Source organism: Scardinius erythrophthalmus, assembly GCF_964197995.2.
Source record: "Scardinius erythrophthalmus genome assembly, chromosome: 16".
Lineage (NCBI taxonomy): Eukaryota > Metazoa > Chordata > Actinopteri > Cypriniformes > Leuciscidae > Scardinius > Scardinius erythrophthalmus.
The window spans coordinates 36,698,082-36,724,560 of record NC_138236.1 but is presented as its reverse complement, the minus strand read 5'-3'; the positions used below and the strand labels follow the sequence as shown (position 1 = coordinate 36,724,560).

General features: G+C 38.3%; 2 protein-coding genes across 8 annotated transcripts; both read right to left on the bottom strand.

Moving 5' to 3' along the window:
* Positions 1-2,636: 2,636 nt before the first annotated feature.
* Positions 2,637-2,987, bottom strand: clec3ba (C-type lectin domain family 3, member Ba; the record flags this gene model as incomplete). Its single annotated transcript, XM_081388899.1, has 1 exon — positions 2,637-2,987. The coding sequence occupies one exon, from the start codon at positions 2,985-2,987 to the stop codon at positions 2,637-2,639; it is 351 nt and encodes a 116-aa protein (XP_081245025.1).
* Positions 2,988-7,402: 4,415 nt separating this feature from the next.
* fez2a (fasciculation and elongation protein zeta 2a) lies at positions 7,403-25,608 on the bottom strand. Of its 7 annotated transcripts, XM_081389197.1 has the most exons (10): positions 25,262-25,608; positions 21,967-22,075; positions 21,758-21,874; positions 19,029-19,161; positions 17,396-17,646; positions 16,118-16,198; positions 13,639-13,714; positions 13,489-13,554; positions 7,721-7,886; positions 7,403-7,498 (listed from the first exon to the last, which is right to left on the bottom strand). In XM_081389197.1, exons 1-9 carry the CDS (start codon positions 25,546-25,548, stop codon positions 7,828-7,830), a joined length of 1,179 nt encoding a protein of 392 aa, XP_081245323.1. In that variant the 5' UTR covers positions 25,549-25,608; the 3' UTR covers positions 7,403-7,498; positions 7,721-7,827. The 7 variants fall into 7 exon arrangements, with proteins under 7 accessions (XP_081245323.1, XP_081245325.1, XP_081245328.1 ...); XM_081389199.1 differs by lacking the exon at positions 16,118-16,198 and having other exon boundaries at positions 25,262-25,580; XM_081389202.1 differs by lacking the exon at positions 21,758-21,874 and having other exon boundaries at positions 25,262-25,580.
* Positions 25,609-26,479: the final 871 nt, after the last annotated feature.

Genomic DNA, 26,479 nt, shown 5'->3' with positions numbered 1-26,479 from the left:
GTACTAGATACTCCTTGGTAGCTAAAAGACAAATTAATAGGTCGAACTAATTAATAAAACAATATGAAACACATCTTCACCTGGAATCTAAAGCAGTGTTAATATTTTGACAGTCAGGGTCTGTTTTCATTTTATTTTTAGTTAAAGTTCAAGTAAATTGTTTTGGTAATCTTATTAATATTTAATATTATTTTTTAAATGTCTATGTCATTTTTATTAAGTTTTTGTTTTTATTCATTACAGTATTAAACTAGAACTGGTTGCTTTATGATGATTGAAATCGTGAAATAGCCATAAATAATTACTAAATAAACTGCAAAATGTTACTTTTCCTAATTGTGGCGCCAATTGCGGGACACACTTAGCCTAGCTAGGGTTCAGAGCACAAAATGCGAGTTAAAATCGGCTTTGAAACGCCGTTACGCGCCAGTTGCCAAGGAACCTTTTTTTAATGAATTTTGACAATGCTTGGAGAATGGTTGTGAGAATGTGATATTGCGATCACCAAATCGCAAAAGTTGTGATGTAATTATATAGTCTATATTAGTCTACTATATTACGCGCTGCATATTTCAGAGTAAAGCGCAGCACTGCTCATTTTTAAGTGTCGATTCACAGTATACACTACTCTTGTGTGTTTGAGTCAACCATCTTCCCAAATTCATAATGATAATCAATGATAAATATGTTGTCAACAAAGTGAAGCGTTAAGGTCTCTCTGCAGTGATCACATTCCTGAGCGACAAAGACATTCAGTTAGAATGGGGCAGATTCAACCAGACCTGACTCCAAAATATTTATTTTAAGCATTTGAAACTAAATAGTTTAATAATTGATTATCTTTACAATGGAACTGAATCAACACAACTGATTTCAGCTGAACAATGACTCTTTTAGAGCTGCTGTACAGCCGAAATTAATTCTGTTTGCATCATTGAATCATTTTCATATCACTGTAAAGCTGCTTTGAAACAGCTTGTTTTGTATAAAGCACTATATAAACAAAGGTGACTTGACTTGAGTAATTAGTAATGCTCTGAACGTTCACGTGCAGGAGAACATGGGAATTACTTGACTCAAATAAACATTTTCATCACTGAATACCTGTGACACACGGGTATAATAAATCAATGAAGCTCCATTTCCAAAGTATGTTGTGTATTACTTTTTTCATGATTTTGCACAAGCCTTTTAATAGGCTATGACATTTTATTGTGTTTCTGTTATTGTCAATACACGTTAAGAAGACATTACAAAACCGAAAAATTGAATTGAAAAATGTGTACTTTCCAAGCCAATCTCATGAGAAACCATGACTATTTTACAAGTTGGCGATTTTGTATAAATTCTTAAAATTTAATTGTTTCAATAAAGCGTGAATGTCTATCCCAAACCTAACCCTCAGTGGGGCGTAAGCAGATCTTACAAAACCATACAAATGAGATCGTACAAATTCAAACGAATTTGCCAAAATGTAAAACAGTTCAAAGAGTTTTTTTCTTCACTTTTTACATAAATGCACAGTTCGTGTTAGTTTACATAATAATGATGATAATATATATTTTTTATTACAATTCAGTATGTATTTTTGTCAATGTAAACTCATTTGTAAACATATCTATGACGATGGATATAATAAAGATCCAATAGGGTTTTACACATTCTACTGTTTACACTTAAAAATAAAGGTTCTGCATTGGCACTGATGGTTCCATGAAGAAACATTAACATCCATGGAACCTTTCCATTCCACAAAAGGGTCTTTATAGTGCAAAAGGTTCTTCACACTAATGGGACACACTTAAAGACTAGCTGAAACTAGCTCTAAGACTGAACTGAACACACAGACATTTCAACGTCTCCAGCAGATTTTAAACACCGACTGAATGCAACCGCCTCTGACTCGGCGCGTTTGGGCATGATCAGTCTTAAGTATCATATTACATTCATATTCTGCCTTACAGTCATTAAGTGTGTTCCCGGCTTAAGACAAAAAATATTTCCATAAGTTTCTTTTAAGAACGGTTCAACCTAAAATGGTTCTTCTATGGAATAGCTGTGGAAAGCCCCTTTTGGAGCGTTTATTTTTAAAGTCCCCCTGTAGTCAATCATTTTACCCCCTAAACTCACATTTGATCACCAAAATGAAAAAAAAAAAAAAAAAAAAAATTCTTCATGCCTTAAAATAGCTTGAATGTTACTCTACACCCTTGCCTCATTTAGTATACACGGTTCTATGAATATGCAAATTGGCCCCGCCTCCACTCACTCGCACAAGCTCAGAGATCCACTCGTTGAAGATCACACGTTGATCTGATTGGTTTGTGACGTCAGAAACACAAGCGATTTCAAAGCGTGTTTTTGAGACTGCAGTTTTAAGGAGAAAATGGTGTTGACTTATGAATTTGCACATGGTTTGGCTTAAAGCATATTTAAAACACCACTTAGACACATTAACAACATTAAAAGCTTGATTGTCACCACAGGGGGACTTTTAGAGGAATCATAGAAAAAAAATCCTTTTTGGAACCTTTACTTTTAAGAGTCAAAGGACATCGCAGTGTCAACATACTTTTGGTTGTATATTATATATGTTCACCATGCATCATATTATAGCATGTAGCTCTACTAAGAGCTTAGACGATGTTGAACTGGCAGACTGACGCCTTTTCACCACGGCAGTCCTCGTCGAACCACTTCCCGTTGGCCGGGCTGGACAGGACGGCACAGTTCTGGCTGCGGTCTCCGTCAGGCTGATGGGTGATCTCTGATTCCCAGTTCTTAAAGCGTGTTGGTGAGCCTGTCTGGTCAGTCCACTCGCCCTCCTTTAATATGTCATTTAAACCCAACCAGACGTGCCCTTCTGGCCCGATGGTCTGCCGGACGTACGCGTACAGCTGGTCGTTCTCATCACCAGAGAGAGGGCTGCTTAGTGTCCCACCTTTTGCAATGCAGTCATCATTTGCCGAGTGAAAGGTCTTCTTCATCGTGTCTGCAAGAAAACATTTGCCTGGGATCTTGATGCCTTTCAGGCAAACTGAAGAGAGAAAGAAAGAGCTTTAGGATCAAATAAAAGTCCTGCTGTTATGACCTGTGACTAACACACAACAGACAACACTGAATTCCACACACCTCATACTTGTTTTCCAGGTACAAGTACATCAACAACAAAATCCTGCAGACATTACCCTTGTGAAACAGAAGTGCTTAATTTTATTTTATTTAATTTTGAGTTATTTTTGATACTAGTCTTTCATTTGATTCTTTTGTTCAGAGTACCGTTAAATCGTCCTTTTTTCACCTCAGAAACACAGCAAGATTGCGTCCTATGCTAAATTTCCCAGTAGCTGAAAAGCTGACAAGTTCCTTTGTCGTCTCTAGGATAGATTACTGTAATTCTTTTCGCTGGAGTCTCTAAATCCACATTCAATAAACTGCAATATGTACAGAATTCGGCCACCAGGATATTGACTGGGTCCAGTGTATACTATATTCCTCCAGTTTTGGAGTCCTTACACTGGCTACCAGTCAGATTCAGAGTTGATTTTAAAATTGTGATGCTGACGTATAAAGCATTGCATGGCTTGGCTCCACATTATTTATCTGAATTGTTAAATTCCTATACCCCAAATCGTAGACTGCGATCTTCACTATCCAACTTGTTGGTTGTTCCTCATACACGCTCACGATCTATGGGTGACTGGGATTTCTCTTCATATGCTCCTGACCTTTGGAATTCTCTTGATCTTAGGGAAGCTCAGAACTATGACATTTTTAAAGGTAGACTTAAGAGATTTTTTTTTTTAATTAGCATTTGATTGTAGATGTTACTTTTTATTTCAGCTTTGTATTGCTTATTTTGTGTACAGCGCTTTGGGAAGTTTTTATAAAATAAAGTTTATTATTAAGTTTTTTTTTTTTTATAAAAATATCCTTTTATGATTTAAAGTATACGAGATGTTCCCTTTCAGTTGGTCATGTTTTAAGTCACATTGACGTACCGACAAATTGGGATCCCTAACAAAACGCCACTGTTATTGCCCCTTCCAGTGCCTTCCAGCCTCCTGATCCCCCGCATGTCCTGGGGTGGAAGATGGGACAGGGCTTACGCCGAGAAAGACGATCACTGCTGTTCCGCATGACCCATTCAGCGAGACTATTGGATAACACTGGGAAAGCGTGCCCTTTCATGTTTTGAAAAGGATGCTGTGGAATCCGCATCCTATACCTGTAGGGGAGGTATTACACATATGGACTGGCGTTCGGGCCGTACAACATATGGAATGTCTCTGAGGTGGCTCCGGACAAATATGGAGGGAGTCAGCACCGGCAGGGAGGGCAGAGTGGCACCATCAGAAAAGCCGTACCATGGAAGAATACACATATGGGATCACCGTAGGGATTACCACATATGGGCACCTAGCCTAGTACAGGGGTCAACCACTGGGTGTGCTTATGAGTGTTAGGCCTGGCGTCAGATTCTCCGCCACATCTGACTGCCGAGGGTGGTGGAGGAACTCAACAGGGTTCACCAACTGGGGAAGTCTACTGGAGCAGAACAGCGCCAGCATCTGGTCCACAGGAGGGGAATGGCGCAGCAAGCCAACACTGAGCAGGGTTTCTGGTGTTACTGGCTACTTGAGGTGAGCACAAGAGAGAATGGGACCTGGTCCCGAAAGGGAGTGGTGGGAAACTTGGGCACATATCCAGGCACGATTCGTCGACCGAAAATGCTTGCAGGTCCCTGACCCTGTTGATGAGGGGTGAAGGCGATAGGATTTAACCTTCTCGCACCACTCAGAAACCTAATGATCAGGTTGTGTTACCCACGTTCTTACTGTCTATTGCATTGTGATGTGCGGCAACATACACTTTTAGGGTGGAGGGAGAAAGCCTATGCTCCAGCTAATCTTGCAGGATGGAAAGCAAAGCTCTGATCGGCATCTCCGGGGGTCTTCCCGGTGAGAAGAGCACCATTCAGCGAACAGGTTCCACTCCAACATATAGAGACGCCTCGTATAGGGGACGTCTGGTCCTCCCTGACTTTGCACAGTGTCTGTGTGAGAAGGCTCACTAGGGGAAACCCATACTTGCTTAGGCCCTGGGGGCAGCTGTGTGCCAGTGCATCCATGCCGAGGGTCCCCTCGGTCAGGGAGTAAAACAACTGGCAATGTGACGTATCCGGGGTGGCAAACAGGTCTACCTGTGCGGTCCCGAAGCGTCTCCATATCAGCTGGACCGCCTGGGGATGGAGTTGCCACTCCTCTGGAAGCACAGGCTGTTGTGAGAGCTCTTAAGCTGCACGATTCAGCAGGCCTGGAATGTAAATGGGACGAAGCAACCTCAGATGCTTCTGACTCCATAGGACGAGATGACGGCGAGTTGCAACATGCGACTGGAGCGCAGACCTTAACGGTTGATGCACGCAGCGGTCGCAGTGATTTCTGTATGGATCAGTACGTACTTGCCTCGTAGCGGTGATTTGAGGCGGCCCAGCGCAAGACGTACTGCTACCAATTGGAGGCAGTTGATGTGCCAATGCAGCTGGGGGCCCATCCAAATACCAGCAGTTGCATGCCCATTGTACGTGGCCCCCCAGACGGTGGTAGAGGCATCCGTGGAGACCACAGCATGCCTGGACACTTGTTCTAGGGGAACTCCTGTCCGTAGAAACACAGGGTCCGACCACAGGCTGAAGGTTTGGACAGTAAGGACTGCCCGATGGCCCGGGGCCAGTCTGAACGATGCTCGGGACAGTTGACGGAACTGTGACTTGCCTGATCGGGCCAGTGCTGTAGGGGTGTGTGCGATATATATCGTATATAGTATCGTAATTTTTGATTTAACGATCTGACTTTATCGAGCATGTCCCTCACTTTACAAAAAACAAACAAAAACACACACATTGAGAGCACGTGTACACTAAGTGATGTAGTCTAGTAGATTAGACTAGCGCGCATGCACATTTAGAGTGTATGCTTTTACGACATGACTTAGTCTATTAAAATGCATTTATAATGCCACCAGATTCAAGATAAGGGGCAAAAATGCCCCTGTATGTCTTAAATATTTATATAATTTAATATAGTTAACCAATATTACACAAAGAGCGCTGTCTTTCTCCAAATATCAGCATGATTACAAATGTGACATTGATTTTATACAATGTACAGTTTAATAAACAAGTTAATATTAAGTGACTTACATTTTAGACATCAAATCGCCTGTTTCAGTCTATTCCGCCAACGAAAATATTTTCGAACAAAGTCCACAGCACTGTTTAACGTCTCTGAGCAACACGCTAGTCTACATGACAGATTATCTTTACTGAATGAATCAGCTTTTTGAATGAATCAGCTGAATCATGACTCACTCATTAAGACAGTAAAATGCTTCCTTCCCGAATGAATCAGCCGTTTGAATGAATCAGTTGAATCTCAATGACTCACTCATTAAAAGTGACTTGGTGCCACCTACTGGCGGGTTTAATTTTACATTTAAAGTATCTTTTCATTTTTTAAAAAATTTCAAATAACGATATTTTACGTTTTATATATTCAACATTTCAAAACATTATTTATGCATCTTTAACTGCTCTACACTGATTAACTTTAATAAAGGTTGATCTGGTTATATACATTACATTAGAATTTCTCTACCTGAAAATCTCCTGTTTAAACCTACATGAAAAACCTGAAAATCACAGTTTATTTAATTTATATGTTTGTTCTGTTGTATTTATTTGTGCTATTGCTCGTATTTTGATTGATTGTTCCCATTTTATTACTTACTGTTTAAATGAGTTAATCTAGTAGCTGTTGGTGTCATAACCTTATTTGATATGGTAGAATGTATCAAAATTAAGTAGAACAATACTAGGTTTATTTTATAGGCCCATTTTCTCTTCTTTTACTTTATTCATTTTTTGTTGTGCTTAGGCTCGTTTAGCTTACACTCGAAGGTGATTGGTCTCATAGGCGAGATCCCAATTCGTCGGTATGTCGACGTGACGTCAAACGTGACCGACTGAAAAGTAAAAGACATTTTAAAATCAACATTTTTACAACATACCATAAATATTTAATTATATGATATTTCACTAGTGCGTTCACTAGTAATTTTGAGTTTGAGGCCCAAGATAAAAAAACAAAACAAAACATGGACTTTCATAGTTTTGATCGCATTATTAGTATTTATAAAATATACAATAATAATATTAAAAAATGAGTAAGCGTAACTTTTGACCAGTACTTACCGCTGGCTGATAACAGAATTCTTCCTAAATTGTAACTTTGAAAGAAGTATTTTCTCTAAAGCTGCTTTGAAACAGGATGTATTGAGAGAGGCGCTATACAAATGGAATATTTCAATCTCTTTATTTTAATTATACTTTATTCAGTACCTGTTTGTAAGGCTTGATGTTCCTTCAACAGATTCAGATCCTGCACAATCTGATCGATGCGTTTCTTCAGCTCCTCAATAGCAGCACTGTTCGACTCTTTTTTTTTTTTTTTTACCAGCACAAGGACAGAATTTACACAAAATAAACAAACAAACAAATTCAAGATATGCAATATGTTTTCAAAACATTTAGACTGACTTAACAACTTTTAACTGATTTTGTAAAATGTTTTAATTACTACCTAATGCAAACTATTGCATAAAAACACAAAAAGAACAAACAGAAATGGTTTATGCTGTGTAGAATTGTTCTGGTTACCTTTTTTCTCATTCTTTCTCTTTGTAGAGCTCTCCTCCGGGCTGGACCGCACCAGACAAACGACACAAAAAAGAAGCTTGATGGCTTTGAAATCCATATTGCTCCCGTTAAACTGTGTGTAGAAGCTCCTGATCTGCTCTACTGAAGTCTGGCTGGCCGTCACGAGCTGCGCAACAGCATGAGGAACAGATGACTTTCATTTAACAGCATGTTGAACAGATCAACAAGCCTTTTTTCTGGCACTGCATTACTGCAATACTGCACTGCAAGTTATTTCACATTATTATTGTTAGTTATTATTATAATTATAATAGAAGTATCTTGTATTGCACTGCATTATTTACTGATCAATGTTTCTGTGGCTTCTTGTTGCAGCTGTAAATCATCAATAGTAATATGAAATCTTTGTATTTATTATTGTTTACTCTGTCCTGTGATTTGCAACCAATGCATTTTTATTAGCATCATAAATTAGTGTCTATCCAAGCATTTTTTTATAAACATTATTTACATTTGTTTGTGATATTGCATTACATCAGCACTATAACCTCACTGGGTGGAGTGTCATCTGTCCGTTCTCCACACTCACAGACGCTTGGCAAGCGTGGACTAATGTGAAAAACATGACGGGTGTTAACTAGAAGCACATGCAGCTGTTATTATAACCAGTGTTGGGGAGAGTGACATGCATTAACATTACATTCTACCCTAAAGAAGTAACTAATTGTGTTACTTAGTTACTTTTCACCGAAAGTACAGTGCGTTACGGTACTTTTTCTGGGCTGGGCTTTCTTGTTTGTTTTTTAATAATAATAATAAAAGTTCTATTTTTTGGCAAATGTAAAGGCCCTTTCACACCAAAAGTGAAATGAATAAGCCTCAGACTGAGGGAAATGCAGACTCCGCTAAACAAGCCTCTACTTTAGCAATAAAAAGGAAAAATTAACTCAAATGTGGCTCATTTAAAGTCATTTTTGCTTATTTGTAAGGTTGAATTGGACCATCGAATGTCAGCAGCAAAGACATGGATCAACGCTTTCCTCACCAGTGTTTTTATTTTATTTTTTTTGTGCCAGACCCCAACGTTTTTGAGCAGACTTTCATGGCCCCCAGATTATTTTGTTGTATGAATATCTGAACATGCAATTAATCAAAAGAAACAACAGAGCCTCTGAATTGTATTCTAGCTTCATAAATATTTCTTCCTGGCAATAATGCTGGAAAAAATGTTCAATATTCTCTCTAGTTAAGACTATAGACTAACTATATACTGGCTCAATAAACCTACCATGAGAAATATTCACTAGCATAAAAGTGTGACAACTAGCCCCAGTCTCCAGTTTCAAGATAAACTTGTTGCAATAATTTGTCAGGCTAATGAATATTATGGTATTATCTTCAGGATTTAGCAAATATTCATTTGTCTTTAAAGCAGAAAAGAATGAGAAATAGATGAAGACTTGTTGTTTTTTAAATATATATTTTATTTTTTGCTTTGAAAAGTATAAATAAAAGTAAGAAACATAACTCGCCATATAGTTTATACATATTATACAAAACTGTCAGACACAAAATTAGTATCCGGTCATATTAATTTAACGAACTAAACCTCTGATCTGAATCATTGACCGTCGATTGCAGTCCAGCTAATAAGTAAGTCTCATAAAGCACCAGTTCAACAGGCACACGAGCAGATCTCGCACTCACACACCGGCACAGAGCGCGATCTCAGCATGTAGATTTGTTTAATAAGGCGTAATGTGTGTCAAATACTGTCACGCACCGGATGGCTGGTCAGCGCCTGCATAGGTTCAAACACACAGATTCTCAGCAGTAAAGCTCGGTTTACAGTGAACTGATGTTTAGTGACGTAAGGCATGTTAACACGTGAAAGAACGGTAAGTGCACACATCTGAGAGTAGTGTTGTAGATCAGTGGCTCTCGGCTGGGCTCGTTTCAGGACAGGACAAACATACAGTGCCACAATCGTTTATCGTGCCCAAGTAAATACAATATTATCATGAAATGCACAGCCCACACAATATGCCAAATTATTAATATGACATTTGCAAAACTGGCAACATCAGTCTATCCCACGGTTGACCAAGTCTGCAGTTTTCCCGTGGGATTGGGATACTTTTAAATAGTTGCCGCAGATTTATTTTTATTCTTCTACGGGTTTGACATATTGCATAAATCACATTTGACTGAATCGCTTGTATCGTAATATTTGACTCCTTTGATAATCATCAAATGATAAAAATGTGCTAGATAATTAATATATTAGGAATACATTATGATTATGAATACATTATGATTTTTATGATTATTGCCATGTAGTGTTGACCCATCATTTGAGATCCGCTGATTTAGATCATTCAATACTTTGATAAACTGATGTTTGGTGATATCTGTAAAACCCACAGCTCTCTCTCGGACAGTAATCACGCAGCATTAGTTCATCAGGACAATCCACCTTATTTTAAACGTAAGATTAGTAACGTGAATGTGCGAGGCTTCCGAACAAAAACAGTCCGTTATGCAGCTTGGTGTCGCAAACTGGTATTTGTTTTCATGTTATTTGAACGTCCTATGGTAAATAGCGCAAAGTTGGTTTGAAGCGCACATTTGACCATTCACTGCACTTCGTTATTCTTAGTTATGTCCCTATAGCGGCTAATGAATCAGTTTCAAAATAAGGTGGATACTGGCATTTACATTGAGACAAGCCCTAAAATCCAGATCTGCATTTGTCCTCCAATCTCTAAATACACACACAGCAAACCTGCAAACACACACACACACAGAATACTGCAAACTGTGAGGTAAAACATGCAAAATACAGTCCGACACATCAGTACAGAAGAACTGAAGTCAAACACATCGTGCGTCGATCAACTGACAGTGAGAAGGTCAAATCTGAGGGAATCCCCGAAGATGCTTCTTCAATACGCATGAGAAGACTGAGGTGGCTTTCCTCTCGCTAGGTGGGACAGAGCACTGTGAACGAGAAATCATGCTCAAGTTCTGATGTATAATAACAGAAATCATCATGAACAGATCAATGCTTGCTTGCTTGATAAGTAACAGTAAAGGGAGAAACCTAAGGAGAATTTGTGAAGAATCTAAATGCTGCTTTTTTCCATACACCAATAGTTTATAGTGACCAGTCAGGATCCAAAAATAATCAAAAACACTATAATTGAAGAACACGTATGAATCCTTACAATGTCTTTTACTGTTGAATTTGAATATATTCAGGCTCCTATTGTAACCGTTGGCTCTCTTCTTATTATTATGAGTCTATGGCCGCCTATAGACCCGCTACATTTGGCACACAGATAGTGGACAGTCTGAACTTTAACCGCAGCAAAAAATTAAGTCTCTAACTCAACCCCTCTAGCGCCACCAACTGTCCAAAGTTGCACTCATGTTTACGCTAATAACTTTTGAACCGTAAGGGCTAGAAACTAATTATTTTTTCCACTGATTCCCGATTCCTCCAGTTTGAATGCAGTCTTCAGTGTCACATGATCCTTCAGACGTCATTCTAATATGATGATTTGACACTCAACTATTATAAATTATTATTTGTGCTCAGTTGTGAATAATGGGTCTTATCGATGTTGAAAACAGTTGTGCAGTTTTCACCCTGGAAACACTTTTTTAAGGTTCAAAACAACAGCATTTATTTGCAATTTAAATCTTTTGTAACATTATAAATGTCTTTACTGTTATTTTGATCAATTTAATGCATCCTAGCTGAATAAAAAATAATTTATTTAAATTTTGTTATCTTACTGCAAACTTTTGAATAGTAGTGTATCACGGTTTCCACATAAATATGAAGCAGCACAACTGTTTTCAACACTGATAATAATCAAAAATGTTTCTTGAGCATCAGATCTTCATATTAGAGTGATTTCTGAAGGATCATGTGACACTGAAGACTGGAGTAATGATGCTGAAAAATTGTAATAAGATTTCACAATATTCCTGTTTTGCTGTATTTTTGATGCGGCCTTGGTGAGACTTCTTTCAAACCCATTAATAAATATGAATTATTCCAATCTTTCGATTGGTTGTGTGTGTTTTAATGATGAAGTCATTCAGATCTGAAACCAGTCAATAATGGTGAGTGAGTAAATAATGACAGAACTGTCAGTTTTGGATGACACTATCCTTAGACATGTACCAGGCCACTACAGGAGGAATAAAGTGAGGCGCACACAGGGGACCGACTGCATGTAACTGAGCAGCGCTGACCGTTGCCGGGTAGGTTTACAGGGAGGCTAGAGTGCAATGCGATCTGTTGCTACGGTAACGGCAGGAGACAAACACAGGCGCACTATGATCTAAATGCTCATTATCTATTAACTAAACCTCTGACAAACCTCACAGACCAGCACTAGAACAAATCCTGCAAGAACAGAGAGATCATGAAGGAGGACGAGCAGAAGATGATACTGGAACTGAGAGTTTGCAATAATAATTCTACAATATGTGATGATCAGCTCCATTACTTCCATTGTTAATACTTTGCAGTGGAACACAATCACTTTTAATTGCCAGGGTTGTGCATTATTCATAACAGGAGGACGCAGAATTGCAATCTGTAAAATCTTTGAATCTGAATCTAAAGGTGCATTAAAAACTTTGCAGGGGAAAGAAAGAAAGAAAGAAAGAAAGAAAGAAAGAAAGAAAGAAAGAAAGAAAGAAAGAAAGAAAGAAAGAAAGAAAGAAAGAAAGAAAGAAAGAAAGAAAGAAAGAAAGAAAGAAAGCAGGACCGGATGTGACAAAATAATGACACTGATTTAAACATCCAAAGAAATCCCTGCTAACAAAAATATGTCCTGAGAACGTTTGGCATTCACATTACCATTAAGTTATGAAAACCTAATTTCTGAAACATTCACTTTTTTAAATGTTTTAAAAATGTTTTGTTTTTTCTTGGTTATTCGAACATTAAAGGAACATGAAGACGGAAAATGTCATCAATGGCGGGGAAAGAGTTTTCTAAAAACATTCTGAAACATTTAGTAACATTTAAAAAAATGTTAGACAAACATTTAACTTTAAGAAAGAAAAAAACATTTCATGAATGATGCATAAATGTTTTTGTGAACATTATTAAAGACCAGATAACTTTAAACAAACGTTCTCTCAATGTTACTGGAAGAACGTTTGTTCAGAACGTTGAGAGAATATGTTATCTTGGGATTTTTGTTTATAAATTATTTTATAATATTGAAGAGCCATGTCATACAAAACTGGCTGAGTAGACACAGTCACAATGAGAGTTGCGTCCATGGTGGATCTTCAGTTTTGCGATGTTATTACATACATTTTTGCAAATTTTCATGGAAGATTCTAGTAATTGCGAAGCTGAAATTAGATGTATAATTAGGCTACAACACATTAATGCATTGTGGAATTTTCTGATTCACATTTATCATTTTGATAAAGTCAATAAAGTCTCTGAATACAGTGTGCTGGATATGGCAAAATCGTACGCAATTATTTACGCTTGTTGCAAAACTTGTGTTGGACTAATGAAGCTCCTTGAGTTCTTCTTGAAAAGTAGTGTTCATTTGTGAAGTTTATCATGATGAACAAACACGTGTAAGGATCATGAACTTTTGTTTGTCACAGAGCTTATATTTTCTGCAATAATCCAAAAGGCAATGGAAAAATCCTATTGGTGTTTCATTGAGGGAACGTCATCACTCTTCTTAAATTAGGCATGTCTATTAGTTGAGTGTTGTTACCTTTGAGGATGTAGTCTGTGAGGAGGCTTGGGACTTTATCACTGTCATCTCTCATGGCTTCTAAAACTGCAGAAAAGCCAACGTTAACAATCATAGGTCAAGATTTATGTACTATTGACATTCATGTGAAATCAGAGCACTTGGCCTCACTTTTGGTAAAAATCTGCAGGTCTTGGACTGATGGCGGCCCGTCTTTCCTCTCGTACGGGATTACCGTTGTTACATACTGGATAAAAGATGAGCACAGATGAGAGGGGTTAAACATGCCACTGCATGATGGGATGTGTCTCAAAACAGTGTGTGTTCACTCTCTCTGCACAGTGTTGAAACTACTTTTAACTTTTTAAAATATGTAATCAGATTGTTTGTCAGTTTTTAAGGCAGTATTTATGTGGCACAAAATCAATAAGGATCTCTATAAGTTCTCTATAAACACATTACTTGTACGGATACTTTTACACTAAATACAACAAAGCAAACTAAACACCCGACACCATTTTCAACTAAAAACTGAAAACTTTTAATGTTTTGGCCGTTGATTTACACGACAACGATGTTTTGGGGAGTGAAAATGCAAACTTTTGAAAAACCGATACCGTTATCGTCTCTGTGTAAACTACAAAAGCACAAATTTGTGAAAACGGTGACGCATGTGTATTACGTGTTCAGTCTATAGGCGCGTAGTGTTTTTTACAAAGTGACATCGCCACCTACTGGCCTGGCAGCAGAACACAGCGCTTTTAGTTGTTTTTGCAGATCCGTGTGAACGGAGATAATTTTGATAACTTTGTCGTCTATACACGAAAAACGTAAGGGAAAGACTTTTTCATCGTTGTCGTGTAAACGTACCCTTAAATAACTCAGATAAAGCATATGACAAGTTACAATAGTACAATAACAGGGTCAAGGAAATAACTAAACTTTTTTTGTCAGCCAAATCCTTTTGACCTACAATTATTTCCTAAAAAGTCCCTTTGATATTTTAAGTTAATATTTTTAAAAATGTAACAACACATGTGCATGTTGATGGTTCTCTTGTTAATGGTCACATGACATGCATGTAAACAAATAGCATATTTAATCTTTTTTTAAAAATTGCTTTATTTTGACCCTTTTCACAGAGCACTTTTCTACAGTTAATATTGTAAATCTAGCTTGTACGTTTATATATATTACACTATAACACTATATTTTGTTTTATTACATTAAACTTAATTATTAATTCATAATTTAAATTACAGAAAAGCTGATGTGTGATATTATCTTATGCAACGCGTGATGGAGTGACTGCAAATTTGACAGTTTTCTCTCTTCTGACTACAGTAATCAAGCTCTCTCTCGAGATATATATATGCTTTTGGAAAGTCCCAGAAACTCTAGTGAGGACTTTTTCTTTTGTTATCAGATCAAATGGGAATACAAAAATGATATTTGTTGTAGTTTCCGTTCACCACTATAGAAGTTGACCCAACTACACTGCTAAAGTGGCAAAATATTTAATGGCCTTTTATTGGTCTTAACCATTTTATTCACAAATCACTGGTCAGGAAATTAGCAAGAATTGCACACTATACTGTAGATAAAGTAACTTAGCACGGAATAGCCTTTCCCAACTTGCAGACAGATTTTTACAGGAAGAAGAGTCTGTTGTCCCACTCAATGTTAATGGCTTCAAACAGCTCATGAGTAGTTGAAAAAATTATCCCAGTTCGTTTGAGTTTAATGTGAGACCAAATATTCACTATAGATAGGGTTCAAATCTGGACTCTGACCAGCCAAAACATGAGCCTGATGGATTTGATCTCAAGCCACTTCTTAGTTGTCTTTGGCTTGTTGAAAAATAACATCTGATCATTCCTCTTTTCATTTTTAGGGAAGCAAGTCATTCTGCAATATTCTCCTGTACTCTGAAGGATTAATATACAGTGAAGTAGCTCACCGATCCCAGCAGATAAAAAGGCTCCACACACAACCAAACCTCTTCACTGTGGTAGACATGCATTTATTACTATATTTCTCAGCAGATTTCCGAAGACACTGCTCTGAAGCGACACCCTGCAACTCGTGTTTCACTGTGATTCATCACTCCACACACAACTTCCCATATTCTGCCAAAAACTTCACTCTGTCTTCGATGTTTTTCTGAGACAGCAATGGCTTTTTAAGTAGAGCATTTGCTAATTTCATGACCATTATTTTGTGGTTAAGACAATGAAAAGCTTAGTGTTTAGCCATTTTGAGCTTGGCTTATTTCTTTCCCAGGAGTGTATGACGTAAGTGACTGTGAAAAGGGTCCAGAGTAACAGTGTAAACTATAAAAACACCAATATTTCATTTATTCCCAGTTCCGAATAAATTTATATTTCCCTTAGCTACATTTTCACGCTGGATGGCATTTTTCACCAATTCTGGCCCAATGCAGCACAACTTTGCTACTAATCAGCAACTAATCAAGCATAATATTTTCAGCCTTAGGATTGACAGCATGTCTATAATGCCCCCCCCCCCTCAAAAAAAAGATGTCTGGGTATTTAACTCACTAGGCTTCAGCTGATAACATACTAGAGCTGAACTTTATGAGCAGATTCGACAGTCTCAGAAGAGAAGAGGAACCAAGAGGAATAGCCACCTGTTTCTCACCGCCCCCATTCCTAAAAGTGTGCCGAAAACCATTCTGAATGGCAGTAGAGATGCCCTCCATGCTGAAGCGCTACAAGAACAGAGGAAAGAAGAGGAAGAGACAGGGACAGCAAGAACAGAGTGAACGAGAATATAAAATCACATCAACTACAGTAAGAGGTAATTGAGGAAGAAGAAAGGGATTGGGATTGACGTCTCAAATGTGTTTCCAGACCAGTAGCTACTTGTGATTGGATATCGTGTTGCAGGGTTGTGATGGGAACATCAAATGTGGGAAACTAAATCTCAAGCGCAGTTGAGCTTGTACATCATTTTTGATGTGCTCTGTGTGGGTGCGCTGATCAAAGTTTATACTAAAAGCCTAAATGAAATCTGTTCATCATATAAAACGATCGTTTCACTTCAGAAGACTTGGATTAAATCGCTCGATTCGTATGGATTACAGATGTCTTTATAAACTTTTTGAAGCTTGATAATGTTGCTTGCGTGGACTTGAATGGACAAAAATATAAGAAATATCTTCATTTGTGTCTAATGTCTTAAGGGTTTGATCTAACCCTTTGAAGTCAGCATGAATCTGAAGTTATGACAGACTTTACCACCCTAGTGTGATGCATTTCTGAGTGAAAAGGCTCATTAAACAAGACAAAAACTTGATTTTATCCACTGGCTGTTAGTTACATAGTGAAAAGTGAGCGTTGTTTAACGGAACGAATGCGACTGGCTTAAAAATGCAACGCAGTCAGCAAACAGAAATATGCATGATTTAATGTATATTTAGTTATATTAATAAATACCCTGGCTCTTCCAAGCTTCGGGTCAGAGGTCACTCTTCTGCCAGAACCAGACTCACGTACGGCTGTTACCGGAAGCCAGTGATTATAGTTCATAAAGTTATAAATATGTATATTTTTCTTACAAAAACGCGTACAGAAGGCCTTTATTAACCCCATAAAGTCGTATGGAGCACTTTTACCATTTGATCAGTATCAATCAATATCAATATCAATATCAGCTTGGAAGAGCCAGGATATTTATTAATATAACTCAATTAATAAATAAGAAGAAAGAAGAAAGTCATATACACCTAGGATGGCTTGAGGATGAGTAAATCAGGGAAAGATTTTCATATTTGAGTGAACTATCCCTTTAAGAAAATAAATAGGGTCAATTTTGATTCTGAAGTGTGTGTGAAACGCCTAAACCCCCCCCCCCCCACACACACACACAAACGCTTCCACTAAATCTAAAGACTCCAGCTACTCACAGAAGACGGCAGCCTCTCTGGTCCAGACACGGTCTTCACCCTCCTCTTCTTCTTCAGCATCTCTCGGTGCAGCTTCTGCCGGTTCTGGACGTCGATGAGAACCGAGATGAAGCTGTTCTTCACCTCCTTCTCGAACTCCAGCTCATCCCTCATGGCCAGATGCTGGACCAGCTCCTCTGAATATCCACGTATGACCGTCTCCACGTCCTCCAGCTCATCGTTCAGCTCCTCGACACACATCAGCTTCACTCCTGCACAGAGAACACACACTCTTTCAACAATTCAATTCACGTTTAGTTGTATGGCGCTTTTCACAATACACATCCTTTCAAAGCAGCTTTGAGTTCACATTACAATTTAGAGAGATCTGTTATCAGAGGTAACATGCGTTTCAGAAATGTACATTGTGACCCTGGATCACAAACCAGTCACGAGTCGCAAGGGTATATTTGTGGCAATAGACAACAATTAAAGTCCTGTTTGTGGCACATTAGTATATGTCATGGTCACCACCCATCTTGAGGAGTTTGCCCCCTCACATATACTAATGTGCCACAAACAGGACTTTAATATCACCAACCATTCCCATGTTATTACGGTGTATCCATATAAATGGCCCACCCTGTACATATAGGTATATTTTATATGGGTCAAAATTATCCATTTTTCTTTTATGCCAAAAATAATTAGGATTTTAAGTAAAGATAATGTTTCATGAAGATATTTTGTAAATATATAAAACATTTATTTTTGTGAGTGAATGCAGCACAATCAAAAACAAAATCACGAACATAAATGAACAACTTTAAAGGAGATTTTCTCAATGGTTCGATTTTTTTGCACCCTCAGATTCCAGATTTTCAATAGTTGTATCTCGGCCAAATAATGTCCTATCCTAACATACCATACATCAATGGAAAACTCATTTATTCAGCTTTCAGATGATGTATAAATCTCAATTTAAAAAAACTTACCCATGTGACTGGTTTTGTGGTCCAGGGTCAAATATACAAAATCACAATTAGATAAAAATGTATTAAACAATGTAATAATTTAATGCAGATACAATGAGCTCATTGAAGTAATGAATACTTGTTTGTTAAGTAAGGGTTAATGCCCGACGAGGTGTCCATTATCAGGTATTAATGGACGACGGCGAGGCGTGAACCGTCCGACGCGCAGCGGAGTCCATTAATACCTGACAATGGACACCTCGAAGGGCACTAACCCGCTTATACCATGGTCACTTACGAAAGAAAGAAATATTTAAACAATAAATAATACTTTAATGTGTTTTAGAGTAAAAATCGTGAGGGTTTTTATTTATTAAGTCGAGCGCACTATTTAATATCTCCCGTATACAGGCGTTGCCAAGCAACGTGGCCACAGCGACCCGACCGCAGCAGTTGATCAGTGAGTTTGAGCCAGCGCAATTATTTAGAACTGTCATCAGGCAAATTGACGGGACGCCTTTCCTAGGTGTACATTATCACTTTTTAATGGACACCCTGCAGCCAATCAGAATCGAGTATTCATCCAGACCATGGTATAACAAATGATTATGACATTTAGAAAATATAGCATTGGTGCATGTTAACAACCCCAAACACGTCTTCCAGAGGGACGTACTCACTGTCCTCGTAGATCTGGGAGCTGTGAGACCTGTGGCTCTTCTGGGAGATGAACGAGAGGTCTGAGTGTGAAGCTTTCTGCTCGGAAACCATCTCTGGTGAGTCCTGCATCAGCTCCTCGATCTCCTCAATGACCTAAACACAACCACTCGTTTCAGATATACAGCACACTGCAAACACATGCTTGGGGTCAGTATATGCTTGGCCATTGTTTTCTTTTCTGGTTATTTTGCTCTGTTATCTATGAAAGCTTGCTTCCGCCACAAAAATAATTTTGACTTTTTATCTCGCCATAGTTTATATCTCACAATTCTGAGAAAACGGTCACAATTGCGACATTTGCGAGCTATAATCTCGGAATTTCAAGAAATTAAGTGAGAACTGCAAGATGTAAACTTGCAATTGTGAGGAAAAAGTCTGAATTGTGAGGAGAAATGTCAAAATTACCTTTTTTTTATTCCGTGGCAGAAACAAGCTTCCATAGAGGAAGGCTGTGCGACACTTTAAATCAGGGGTGTCCAGTTCTGCTCCTGAAGGGCCACTGTCCTGCAAAGTTTATCTCCAACCTCAATTAAACACACCTGAACCAGCTAATCAATGTCTCACTAGGCATACTAGAAACTTCCAGGCATGTATGTTTAGGCAAGTTGGAGCTAAACTGTGCAGGACAGTGGCCCTTCAGGACCGACTTTGGACATCCCCGCTTTAACCCCCTGAGGTCGACGGTATCGCCGGCGATACCAGCTCGCTTTTTTTTTATCAGTGTAAAAGAAACTCATGAATACTCTGTTGACTTTGATTTTCCATAGGAGTTCCATACATTAATCGATTCTGTTAAATGTGTATTATTTTTGTGTATACTCACAATAAAAACATAGTGTTGTGCTTTTCGACAAATAAAGAAAAATAAACACGAAGCGAGTTCTGCCTTCTCTCTGTCCGTGTAGTCCATTCTGAAACGCGTCCGAAAATGAACCATAACTCAGTGAATACTTCTCACACATACAAGTGATATATGTCTTTATGAAGCTTGAAATCTCTTCTTTTAAATGAAGTAATTTATATAAAAAACAAATATTCTCATCTTGTGAAATCTGTATTAAAAGAGAGCGATTCCAGTCGACCTAATTAGAGCTAATTCAAATGTAATGTGACTCCGCCCACGGAGAGCGTGCGCTATTCAAACGCAAATGGCTGAGGTAATCCGCGCAATCCTGTGAACGCCCCCATCAGCTCGAGAAAACCAAAACACAAGTTTATTCAGAACATTACTTGCTTACACCGTCTTGCAGCGCTGTGAGGAATAATGAGGAATACGAGGAATACGAGCTGAGGAATACTAGTAAGTTTTTCCTTCTCGGGTTTCTGTTTATTGACGAATGAACGGCATGCGCTCTGTTTTTTCTCCATTATGGACGCGAGCTCTAAAAAAAAAAACACTAAAAGACTTTCAAACTTTCACAGAGACCTCAAAACAGAAAGTACAAATCCTTTCTTTAAAACGAATTTCGTTTTGTATCAATTGTATCTTAATTTTAATAATTTTTTCATTAACAACTTTCCTGGATTTAAAGTAAATAAGCCTATCGTCAACGAATGATGATGTTTTAGCAAACTGTATTGCTATACTGAGATGAGTAAAAATCGACTGAAATATGTTGAAATAAAATGTTGGCTATTTGTATAAGCAACGTAAACTGCAAATTAACATTTATATGCCCTAATATTTCATGAAAACAACTTTACAGTCAGGCGAAATATGAAAGACAACATTTTGTTTAGTAGATTTGGGTACAGTTTTTACTGTAGAATATACTGCCTCGTCAAATAAGCTTTTGTTTAGCAATTTCTATATATAAAATAGCCTAATATTTTTGTCAAAAATAAAGTCATCAACTAAGATGTTAGCTGTTCCAATGTTGGCTATATTCAAAGTAATGAATACATAGATAAAATGTAGGCCTATAATCTTTCTCTTTTTTTACAAAGAAAGAGTACACTTGAAATATTGTTGAAATTGTAATTATTGTTGTAATTGTAACCTTTTTAATAAAATAGCACAACATATGTACAAGATAGATGTAAGCAAAATCTTAAATGGTCAATATAAGTCTTCTTCTAAATATCTTTTGTCCAAGCATTGTGGCTCAGCCAGTTTCACACCTGTGTGAATGGCTCATCATTATACAGAGTCATTATGCAGAGTGGGTGGTAATTCAGGTGAAAACCACTCCTCGTTCACGCCCCCTCGCATATTGGCTTTCCAAGCAAAACCTGTTTTACATCAATTTAAATCAATGTATGGTTTTATTTGAACGATAAAGCAAGACTATTTTCACATAATTTTGAAGAAAAAACACTAGGCGACGACATCCATTGGTCAAAAGTCTTATTGACACATATTTACTATGTGTTTTGTGGCCTTATTTCAGAAATTTTAGTTTTTAGTTTTTTCAATATCCACGCATAAACATTATTCTCTCAAAAATTAAAACATGTACATACACGTGGCTCACATATTATGGTAGCCCTGTTTGTGCTTTATAGAGTGAATTTACACCTTTGCCATTAATATGTTTATAAGCAACTGAAAAAAGCACAAATGTAAGAGCATGTCAGAACATCTCAAGGGCCCAGAAAACCGCTCAGACTCCAGAGGGTTAAATGAACTGAAATAATTCATAGAGTGTGTTTTCTGGACAGCAGGGATGAGTGCGTCTCGTGTCCACACCTGTTCAGCAGTGAGCAGCGGCTCCTCAATGATGCAGGACACAATGATGGAGTGCATGTCCATCTGCTCCCTCAGGTCCTCATCATCAGACAGATCCAGGTTCACACGCTCCTCCCGCTGAGGGAACGACATGGAGCGAGCGTTAACGCCGTCTGAATCCCATCACTGGGAGTTAACAGCACAGACACAGGTTCTGGATTTAGACTCACCGGCCTGTCCTCAAGGCTCAGCGTCGAGAGGTGAAGCGATCGGACTCTAGACTGGCTCCAGTCCACCGGCATGACGTTGCTATAGTTGTCCGTCAGAGCATTCCAGATCCTTCATGGAGAGAAAAAAAACGAGTATATGACCAAAAGAGACCTTCCCTCCCACAAAAGCCCTGTTTAGGGCCTAGAATTAAGATGTGTACTGTTCGATCGGATCAAAAGTAGACGAGGGAGACATTCCTGTTTACACCTGGTGTTTTAATCCGCCTCTTCTGTCCACTTTCAACCACTTCTGTCCTGACTTCTTCCAGGGGACGACCTCTGGTGCTAACTCTGTGGGGCTCAAGCTGTGCCATCTCCGAACCAATCTGTCTTTTACAAACTATCTAACGTTGGCAACGTTCTTCCTTCAGCTAGGCTCATCTCTTTGAAGCTTGCATGGCCATTAAGTACTTAGCTGGGTGTTTCTCTAGTTGGGGTTATCTCTTTACAAGGTTTGATGTTTAAAGCTGTGGAGTTCTTTAGTTCGCTTAGACTGGATGGCTAGATCCCTAGATCATCTCCGTCCGATCTGCCCTCAGATCCTACAATGCAGACGAAGTTTAAGTCCTGTCAGGCTAGCACGCTTCCCGTAGTGTTTATGCGTTAGGTCAGTAGGCGCAGAACAGGCGTCTTTTGTGGCTGTCCGAACATATTCGATCACATGAGCGTTTACACTACGAATGTGTTTTCTACCTCTGGAAGTGGCTCTGGACGTTTTAGACCCCGTTTACACCTGTATTTAGCGTCGTCCTCTTGTGATCTGATCAACCAGAATGCATCTTAATACCAGGAGTACACAGGGCCAAAGAGCTGATAGACCCGAGTCAGGGATTGTAGCGTCATTTTTAATGTTTGACAGTAATGAAAGTGAGGCTGTGAGGGGAGAGCACAGTGCATTCGGCAAACTGTCTGCGTGATGTCATTTTCATGACCAGGAGGGTCCATCTGCATTTAATTCAATATGGCGTCTAACCTGACTAAGGTCTAGTTGTCTTCATATTTCTGTTGAATGAATAGAAAGTTCAATAAACAGCATTTATCTTTTGTAACATTATAAATGTTTTTACTGTTACTTTTTACGGTGGCCGAGAGAGCTCAACGCGCTGCAAATGAATAAAACACATGCAAACAGAAAAAAACGCATGCAAACAGAAAAAAACACATGCAAATAGAAAAAAAAACACCAGCGAATAAGAAAACATCTTCATCAGTTTTACAACTCACGTGCGTCCCAATACTCACAACACAACCAAATACGGAAACGCGCTGCAAAAGTTCACAACAAAACCAAATACAGAAACGCGCTGCAAATAGAACAGAACACAACGGAAATGTTTCCGGGGAACCCAATAAGTGACGGACGGACGGCTAGGACATGCTTACAGCTGTCTACTTTTATTTATTTATTTTTATTATTTTTTTGCAAAACATACAAAGATGACACGTTTATGACATACAACTTTGTAATGTTATACAATATACAAAATGTATTTGCGATATGTTCAATGTCATAAGAATACTAAAAAGAACAATGAGCTGAAGACTAAAATAAATAAATAAATAAAAAAGATAGAGAAAAAGAACGAGGAAAAGACATTAATCTATACATCAGTTACATTGAACACATTTTGAAAATTTTCATAAGTTTCATGAGAAATGTTAGAATGTAGCTATAGGTCCAAATATGAGACGGCAAGTTTTAAAGTTGAGACACTCACACAAAGATATAACACATATTTTAAAAACTTTGTTGTATAAAATGTATATTTATTTGCAACAGTTATGTTAACAGCATTAATACTATATTTCTGGTAAGAACAGCTCAGCTGATGGACACGCGCTGCGTTGTCATGGGAACATCCCAAGTGAAAATAATGAGGAAATTACGTTGTCTTTCGTTGCTCCCTTCATCAACATAATGGCACACAAGTGCCCCGCTCACTCCAAAGTGCCCAATTCAAGGGCTCTGCCCTTTTAAGAGAGTAACGTTAGGGCATAGGTAAAGCCAGAGCCCGCGTCTCTCTGGTAAAGCTTGCGAGCCGTCCGTCCGTCACTTATTGGGTTCCCCGGAAACATTTCCGTTGTGTTCTGTTCTATTTGCAGCGCGTTTCTATATTTGGTTTTGTTGTGAACTTTTGCAGCGCGTTTCTGTAATTGCAGCGCGTTGTGTTGTGAGTATTGGGACGCACGTGAGTTGTAAAACTGATGAAGATGTTTTCTTATTCGCTGGTGTTTTTTTTCTATTTGCATGTGTTTTTTTCTGTTTGCATCATAGGGTTTGCATGCGTTTTTTTCTGTTTGCATGTGTTTTATTCATTTGCAGCGCGTTGAGCTCTCTCGGCCACCGTAACTTTTGACCAATTTATTGTGTCCTTGATGAATGAAAGTATAAATTTCTTTTGCTGACCCCAAACATGTACATGCATCCACACATGAATATTTATTTAACCAGATTCTAAATAAAAATTGATTTACATTACATTTTTACTTCCATGTCCATGCATGTCACATTAATATAATAACAAACCAAGCAGCACCTGCAAATAAATGATGAATTCTAACCAACTCTAGTCCAGATAATTACCAAACCTTTTTAAAAGAATCTTCACACAGCTTTAAAAGCGCATTAAACATAGCCTAGTTTGTGAGCCAAATGCAAACACAGCTTTTTACTGACTAAATTTCCCCATCCACTGTAGTTTTAAAATAAAATACAGTGTCGTTTGATGCATAATTTCAGTTTTTATTCTGTTATGCTTTAATCAAAACTGAAACAGTCTCTCTGAAATAAGTGACACTTTGTTATTTCTATCTTAAGTCCAAATAATTTTTTTTGGGGGGGGGGGGGGGGTGCAACTATATAATTAGACCATTACTATACAACTGTTTACAATTTAGTTAGATTGTCTCTGAACAATCATGCCTGTTTACAAGAGACAGTAAACAACAACATCCAGTCACGTGACCTGTGCTGATGCACAGGAATGCTACATGATGACCATTCCTACTCCGTTAACATAATAATCAAACTCTAAGTTACCCTCTGTAAACAGTGCAGTGGAAATGCCACAAGAACACAAATTAAAGCTTAATGCAGTTTAAGACAGCATCATCATGTCATGCATTCATTAGATCCGCGTTGTTACTGTCTGACACCATTCGTTCAATGGTCCATTGATGAAAATAGCAACCGTGATGATGTACATTAATGCAGTGTGGCAGATTTTTACTCTAATGCATGCTTTTATTGACTTACTCATCACACTTCAGGGTCGTATCCTCATTTATTGGCGTCACTGGATAGATAGCGTCCGGTTTAGGGTCTGCATTTTGGAAGCATAACTGTAACTTCTCGTCGAAGTGTTTGATGCTCTCGTTCTCAAGCGCGCTCTCGCTGTCTGAAACGCCATCCAGCAACAGCGACATCTCGTCAGTGCTCACGTGAACGCGCTCCAGAAGAGAGTTATTCCGTTGTGTTCCGCCCTTGAACGCGTTGAAATCTTGCCACTCATCTTCATCTCTCTGCGATGAAGGCTCCGCCATAACTGCAAACGCAGAGACCCCCGGCTAGGCACGGACAAAATTACGAACCCCACTACGGCTAAAGCTTAGCTCATGAATATTAATTAGAACAGCGTGGAAACCTTCAGAGGCCAGCAGCGTCAACTAATTAATATTCACCAAACTACAGCCAGCGTGATGCTTTTCAGCCAATCAGTTAAACCCGTTTTATGAACGTCACGTTGCGTAATTAATATTAATGAGCAACGATTTCACCGTAGTATGCCTGGTAAACTCGCCTACTAGATTATAGTATTTCTGCAGTAAACCACATCGATTCTTAAATATTTCATGTAATATCAACGCAGTCATTTATAATTAAAATGTTCACGAATACTTTGTTAAACTCGGCATGGGAATGGAAATACCAGCGCTATACGCATTATTAGACCATGTCCAGTTTGTGAATGAACTGTTTTTTTGTTGTTGTGTTTTGTTGTTGTTGTTGTTGTTGTTGTTGTTGTTGTTGTTGTTGGTTTGGTCAATGAAGAAATTGAAATTGTTCATAAAAGTGGCCCGAATAACTCACGAATCATATTGAATCATTCCGAGTGCTTCACAAACTCACTGAACCGATAATCGTCTTTTCTGGATATTTCTGATTTATATCTATTTTTCTCCGAGATCCGATCTGTAAGAGCAGTAAAAGCATTTGGATTGAGAATTTGTCTGATTGGGCGAAAACTGATGAGATCAACATAGCCTACTGGAAATATGTTTACTTTTCATGCCATTTTTGTATGGCAGTTTTATTATTATAATATGTTTAAATATAACGTCCAAAACAATTTTAGACAAATTATTGAAATTAAAGTCGGCATGAAACGGAAGTTGCGACAGTCTTTTCTTCTCTATTGTGCCATATCCGAGTGGAACATTAATATTCATAAGAGTAAATTGAGTAATTCTAAAC